A 7,821-nucleotide genomic window follows, 5' to 3' on the forward strand; every position below is an offset into this window, starting at 1 on the left:
CCTTATTCCAATAGAAATATTTATGTGGTGTAGTGGGAATGTGTTCAAATACTTAACAATTGCTGTCTTCTCCATTTTCCAGTGTTCTGATCTACTGAGCTAGTGGACCACAACATTGTTCATCTGGCTTCCAGAGTATCTTCTGTGTGGACCTATATTTGCTTTCCAAACATTTGCCTATGGGACTCACATTGAAGCTCTCATGATCTTAGGCTACATTCACACATTCAGTATTTGGTCAGTATTAGGCTGGGGTCACACATGGCGTAAGACAATACGCCACGTATTATACGTCCGTACTACGGCCGTAATACGGAGAAATGTTCCCAAAATAGTGATCCGTAGTCAGGGTGTGTCAGCGTATTTTGCGCATGGCATCCTCCGTATGTAATCCGTATGGCATCCGTACTGCGAGATTTTCGCGCAGGCTTGCAAAACCGACATCTAATGGATTTATGTGCTCAAATGTTAGGGAAAACATATATACAGTATATATATATATATATGTAATTGAGACACATATATATATATTCTGTATTTAGATTTCATTCAGCGCGATATCTGTGAACAGCCGGTAATTCAATTGCCGGCTTTGCATTTCTCCTGCACAAACCCGACAGGATATGAGACATGGTTTACATACAGTAAACCATCTCATATCCCCTTTTTTTTTGCATATTCCACACTACTAATGTTAGTAGTGTGTATGTGCAAAATTTTAGCGCTGTAGCTGCTGAAATAAAGGGTTAAATGGCGGAAAAAATTGGCGTGGGCTCCCGCGCAATTTTCTCCGCCAGAATGGTAAAGCCAGTGACTGAGGGCAGATATTAATAGCCAGGAGAGGGTCCATGGTTATTGGCCCCCCCGTGGCTAAAAACATCTGCCCCCAGCCACCCCAGAAAAGGCACATCTGGAAGATGCGCCTATTCTGGCACTTGGCCACTCTCTTCCCACTCCCTGTAGCGGTGGGCTATGGGGTAATGAAGGGTTAATGCCACCTTGCTATTGTAAGGTGACATTAAGCCAGATTAATAATGGAGAGGCGTCAATTATGACACCTATCCATTATTAATCCAATTGTTGGAAAGGGTTAAAAAACACACACACACATGATTTAAAAGTATTTTAATGAAATAAACACAGCGGTTGTTGTAATAATTTATTGTTCTCGCAATCCATTTCCAGGCCCTCGCTTGGCAAAATAATAAACGCACAAGATACATACCTTCTGATGTCAGATCATGTCCCACGAAGTAATCCATCTGAAGGGGTTAACTAATATTACAGGCAGAGCTGCGATAAACCACTCGCTCGTGCCTGTAATCCCCCGGGTGCTGAAAGGAAAGCAGGATCTATACTTACATTCAGTCGCGGTGAGGCGCCCTCTGGTGGATGTTCTCATGAACTGCAGCCTGGGAACTTTTTCCCACGCTCCAGGTCATATGAGGACATCCACCAGGGGGCGCATCACCGCGACTGAAGGAAATGTAGGTCAATGACCTACATTTCATTCATTCGCCGGGGATTACAGGCACGGAGCACAGCTGCATTTAGCAGGGCTCCTGCCTGTAATATTAGTTAACCCCTTCAGATGGATTACTTCGTGGGACGAGACGGTTCACCAGAAGGTATGTATCTTGTGCGTTTATTATTTTTCAAAGCGAGGGTGTTCCTGATGGATTGCGAGAACAATAAATTATTACAACAACCGCTGTGTTTATTTCATTAAACTACTTTTAAATCATGTGTGTGTGTGTGTGTGTTTTAACCCTTTCAGACAATTGGATTAATAATGGATAGGTGTCATAATTGACGCCTCTCCATTATTAATCTGGCTTAATGTCACCTTACAATAGCAAGGTGGCATTAACCCTTCATTACTCCATATCCCACCGCTACAGGGAGTGGGAAGAGAGTGGCCAAGTGCCAGAATAGGCGCATCTTCCAGATGTGCCTTTTCTGGGGTGGCTGGGGGCAGATGTTTTTAGCCACGGGGGGGCCAATAACCATGGACCCTCTCCTGGCTATTAATATCTGCCCTCAGTCACTGGCTTTACCATTCTGGCGGAGAAAATTGCGCGGGAGCCCACGCCAATTTTTTCCGCCATTTAACCCTTTATTTCAGCAGCTACAGCGCTGAAATTTTGCACATACACACTACTAACATTAGTAGTGTGGAATATGCAAAAAAAAAGGGGATATGAGATGGTTTACTGTATGTAAACCATGTCTCATATCCTGTCGGGTTTGTGCAGGAGAAATGAAAAGCCGGCAATTGAATTACCGACTTTTCACTAACAGCGCTGCGTATTTCTCGCAAGTCACACTGCAGGTCCGTGTGGAATCCGTATTTTTCTCGCCCCCATAGACTTTCATTGGCGTATTATTTGCGCAATACGCTGACAAACGCAGCATGCTGCGATTTTGTACGGCCGTAGAACGCCGTATAATACTGAACCGTAATATACGGCTAATAGGAGCAGCCCCATTGAGAAGCATTGTGCCGTATGTAATGCGAGTTTTACGTACGTAGTTTTTGCGCTCTTACGTACGTAAAACACGCATGTGTGACCCCAGCCTTATACAGCAGCATTTGCAAGCCCAAACCAGGAGTGGGTGAGAAATGCAGAAGTGGTGATGTGTTTCTTATATACTTTTCCTCTGATTGTTCCACTCCTGGTTTGACTTGCAAATTCTGATGTAAAATACTGACCAAATACTGAACGTGTGAACATAGCGTAACATTGTGAAAGCAACTTTTGGTTTAGATATGCTTATGTTCACACATGATTCAGTAGATGGTCCAACAGAGCCGCTTGAATTTTGGCACATTTTGCATGACATGTTAAGCAATTTTTTTCCCTCTTTACCCCACCACTTAGTTTACAGAATAAAATCTGATCATAATTGTGACACACTACATTAGTACACTATTAGTTAACTGGGCACATTTTTATGACACAGTTAAAAACTGTCTGGAAAGGTGTAAAAGTGTCTAAAACTTATAATACATTTGGCACATGGTAATGTTTTATTTTATTTTACTCGTGCCACAATTGTGGAACATTTTGCTTAGAGAATTTAGCCCAAAATGTTTTACATCTAATTTATCCAAAATTGTGTTTTTTATTCTTTGCTCAATATTATGTAATTTACACAGCAGTTGTGCGAGCATCTTATCACCAGGATAGATTTTTATTTCTTGGAAGTACCCATGGTCTTAGTCATCTTTCAGATCCATAATGAAAATTATCAACATTCAGGAACAATCCAAATCTAACAATCAAATATAACAACTAGGGCAATACAGACTACGAGCCAAAAAAGTAAACTGAATGTATTATTTTAAGAGCCGATTTTTACTGCATGTGAAAATGATCAGCACAAGATATACCATAATAGGCTCGCTCACACGAGCATTTAGCCCAGCAGAGTGTTATCCAATGTGTTATCTGAGAGCACTTGGCCCAATGTTATACTATGGGGTAATGCACATCTACGATTTTCATTGAGAAAAAAATCTCAGCATGCTGCCAATGCATCTGATAATCAGAACATGCTCATAATATACTGTATAAGACGACTGGGCATATAAGACGACCCCCAACTTTTCCATTTAAAATATAGAGTTTGGGATATACTCGTCGTATAAGTCAAGAGTCATCTTGTATGCCGGGTGTCGTCTCATATGACGTGTGCGGAGCTCTGCGGTCCCGCATATAGTGCAGGGAGCGGTCCTGGATAGTACCCAGGGTCTGGAGGAGAAGAGACTCTCCTCCAGGCCCTGGGTACCATATTCCAGTAAAAAAAAGAATTAAAATAAAAAATAAGGATATGCTTACCTTCCGACGGCCCCCGAAGTTCTCCCGGCTCTCAGCGGTGCACACGGTGGCTTCTGTTCCCAGGGATGCTTTGTGTGAAGGACTTTTGTGAAGTCACAGTTGCGTGACCGCAACGTCATCTCAAGTGATTTGCACAATGCATCCCTGGGAACGGAAGCCGCCGCGTGCACCGCTGAGAGCCAGGAGGACTCCGGGGGCCATCAGAAGGTAAGTATATCCCTATTTTTTATTTTATTCCTTTTTTTTACAGGAATATGATACCCAGGGCCTGGAGGAGAGTCTCCTCTCCTCCAGACCCTGGGTACCATCCGGGACCGCTCCCCGCACCATATACGGTGACTGCAGAGCTCCACACCCACCGTATAAGACGACACCCGGCGTATAAGACAAACCCGACTTTTGAGAAGATTTTCAGGTGTTAAAAAGCCATCTTATACGCCGGAAAATGCAGTAATATGTATTTTAGGTTATAATCATATCTATTCAAGCTTGACAAATCATAGTTGTTTTACTGAGCCAGTCGAAAAAAAGTTTCTAATGTAAAACCCTTGACAAATAATATTACATTTTATTTTTTAGGTTATGAACCAATCAAATGTTATGGAAATAAAACCCATCAAAGGCATTGCCTTAATCCCATTGATGATATTCGGGATTCCCGGAAATGTCTATATTATGCTGAAATTTATTTTGGTTAGATTTATCGAGAAGAAACTGCTTTCAACTAGCATCATACTTATAGTATTAGCATTAATGAATCTACTAGTTCTGTTGGCACGTGGAACCCCAGAATATATGTACATAACTGGATTTCAGCATTTATTAAATGATGCTGCATGCAAACTCATTGTTTATACCTACAGAACAAGCAGAGCAATGTCTATTTCTATCACCAGTCTGCTTAGTTGTCATCAGTGCATCCTCATCGCTCCTACAACAAGAGTATGGGTTTATCTAAAACCACGAATGTCTAAAAATATGGTGGTCATCATTATAGTTATATTCATCATTAATATGCTACTCTACTGTTCTAGTGTTACATTTGCCCACGCAAAAGGTAATTCCACAAATACACCATACACAATGCACCTCGTCAGCTGCAGAACTGACTTTTTGACTCAAGTCTCTTTCATCATCAATGGGACACTCTTGGTTGTAAAGGACTTTATTTTAGTGGCATTGATGACATTGACAAGCACTTATATTGTCAATGTTCTGCTCCACCATCGGAAAAACATCAAGGACATGCGGAGCTCACATAATGTTGGTAAATCTATTGAGTACAAGGCATCTCGAGCTGTCATTTTGCTAGTTGTTCTCTATGTGGTTTTGTTTGGACTGGATAGTTCTTTGTGGATTTACTCTTTGATTTATGTTGGGACAGATATGAATGATGCAAGAGTCATCCTTGCTTGTTCGTATTCCGCCCTCAGTCCCATTTTAATAATTGCTACCAACCCTAAACTGCATGATGTAAATTGTTTAAAACTGTCTAAATTGCAGGACTATGATGGAAACTCAGAAAATAAAACTCAGTTAAGCTGGGTTAGTAGCTACAATGATGACAAGAAAAACTGAGGTTACATTAAAGTAGTTTTCTCATTTTCAATTTGCCGTATTTTCAAAAATGGGAGGAATTTTTTATTTTATTTTGTACTGCTTAGTACCTGCGTATATAACCACCTTAGCAAAATATCAGGGTGGACAATTTTGCAGGCAAGTAGGGCACGCTTGCAATCTATTTGCTATAGATCTTGCATGTACTGCTCAAAAAATGGCATGATTGCTGAATCCACCCAGCTTCATTCCCACAGCTCTTCCCTGATGCTGCAAAAGGCAAAGAAGCCTATGCTTGCAGCATAGGACAGCACATAGTTCGAGTCGGCAGCTTGTCAATCATCAGGCCATGCTCCTAAACAGCAATCTTGAGAATAACCCTTTGCTTGTCAAGAATAAAACCCATTATAAAAGTCATTTTCTGTGTAATATTTTATTTTAAGAATTTTCTGATCCTTATCATGAATGAATTCAGAAATCATCTTAAGGACTACATTTTTATGTACGTGTTATCAGTTAATCTTTGCAAGTCTATTAAAACAGAAGTAAACACATTATATTTAACTATTCTGGGTTGTTAAACTAAGATTTTCTAAATCTTGTGAGTCAAGTCAAATGATCCCAACTGAATTTAATAATTCTCAATCCCTTCAAATGGGGTCACTGGGTATGTGTGTCGATGTTGTTGTTGCGGACACCTTCAGGTTCTGCTCCACCACCTATGGCGCAATACCAAAGCCTTTTAACCCCTTTACCCCAAGGCTATTTACACGATAATGACCATGCTAATTTTTACAGTTCTGACCAGTCTCACTTTAGGAGATAATAACTCTAGAACGCTTCAACGAATCCAGCTGATTATGAGACAGTGTTTTCATGATATATTGTATTTAATGACAGTGGTAAAATTTATTCGATATGACTTGTATTTATTTGTGAAAAAAATGGAAATTTGGTGAAAATTTAGCAATAGTCAAGCTGTTATTCTTATGTCCTTAAATCAGATAATTATATCAAACCAAATAGTTAATAAATAAAATTTATCACGTCGCCTTTACATCAGTACAAAATTTGAAACCTACATTTTTTTTGTTATGAAGTTATAAGGGATAAAAGTTGACCAGCAACTTCTCATTTTTCCAACAAAATTTCCAAAACCATTTTTTAAGGACCATATTCACATTACAGTGAATGTAAGGAGTCTATATGACAGGAAATAACCAAAAGGAACACCATTCTAAAAACTAGGGACAATTTTGACTCCATGGGTGTTTTCCAGAAACAAGCAGCAGTGGATGTTGCTGAGTGAAATTTGCAAATTGCCAATGTAATGACCAGTACGTTGCAGTGACCAGTACGTTGTAGTGCCCATACATTATGCCTAGCTCATGCAACTGTAAATTGGGTGGGCTCTCATCAATACAGAAATGCCAAACATGTGGACACAAACCGTGGTTTAGGCACACTGTGGGGCTCAGAACGAAGGGTGGCATTTAGATTTGGAAGCACATAATTTCCTGAATTTCTTTTTGGGGCTAGGGCCATTTTGCATTTCCAGAGCCTTTGTACTACCAGTAACGTGGAAGCCCACTATATTTCCATTGACAGATGACAGGCCTGAGTGAGGATTTGCTTTTCTGTGGATTGAGTGGAAGCTTTTATTGGGGAACATTTTACAAAACCTTTTGAATTACATTTATCCGATGTTTTATGCTGAGGACTTATTTTGGGGTTTCCATCAAAATCTGACTGATGTGACAGATGAAACCCCAGGGGATCCATTCACTATAATGAGTCAGCAGAGCTACTCTGGACTCTGTCTGGCCTCTGTTCAGCAGTGCCCTTTTTTTCATAGGTGCACCACACTGTGGCCAATGGCACTTTTATGCACTCCTAATAAAAAGACGGACAACACCGAATCACAGGTCAGACGGCTTCAACAGTGTCTCCATCAACCTCACTATAGGGAATCTTCCATCCAGGGTTCCATCTGAATCACTTATTTAAGTGATTTACACAGAAACCACAGTGTAATCGCTCAGTATAGAGTGCAGGATACCGTATATACTCGAGTATAAGCCGAGATTTTCAGCCCAAATTTTTGGGCTGAAAGTGCCCCCTCGGCTTATACTCGAGTCACGGTCGGCGGTGGGGTCAGCGGGTGAGGGGGAGAGGGCGCTGAGGCATACTTACCTAGTCCCGGCGATCCTGGCGCTCCCCCTGCCCGTCCCACGGTCTCCGGGTGCAGCAGCTCTTCCCCTGCAGCGGTCACGTGGGACCGCTCATTAGAGAAATGAATAGGCTGCTCCACCTCCCATAGGGGCGGAGCCGCATAATTCATTTCTCTAATCAGCGGTGCCGGTGACCGCTGACAGAGGAAGAGGCTGCGGCACCCGGAGACCAGCTGTCCGGGAGAAGGAGC

General features: G+C 41.5%; 1 protein-coding gene across 1 annotated transcript; it reads left to right on the top strand.

Moving 5' to 3' along the window:
• The first annotated feature begins 4,424 nt into the window (after nucleotides 1–4,424).
• Nucleotides 4,425–5,420, top strand: LOC143817662 (olfactory receptor class A-like protein 1). The gene has a single exon (XM_077299154.1). The coding sequence runs from the start codon at nucleotides 4,425–4,427 to the stop codon at nucleotides 5,418–5,420; it is 996 nt and encodes a 331-aa protein (XP_077155269.1).
• The last annotated feature ends 2,401 nt before the right edge of the window (nucleotides 5,421–7,821 follow it).

The sequence above is a fragment of the Ranitomeya variabilis genome, chromosome 3 (genome assembly GCF_051348905.1).
Source record: "Ranitomeya variabilis isolate aRanVar5 chromosome 3, aRanVar5.hap1, whole genome shotgun sequence".
NCBI lineage: Eukaryota > Metazoa > Chordata > Amphibia > Anura > Dendrobatidae > Ranitomeya > Ranitomeya variabilis.

What these genes read in the sequence shown, in the direction of transcription:
- LOC143817662 (XM_077299154.1), top strand. Translation starts at nt 4,425, where the DNA reads ATGAACCAATCAAATGTTATGGAAATAAAACCCATCAAAGGCATTGCC.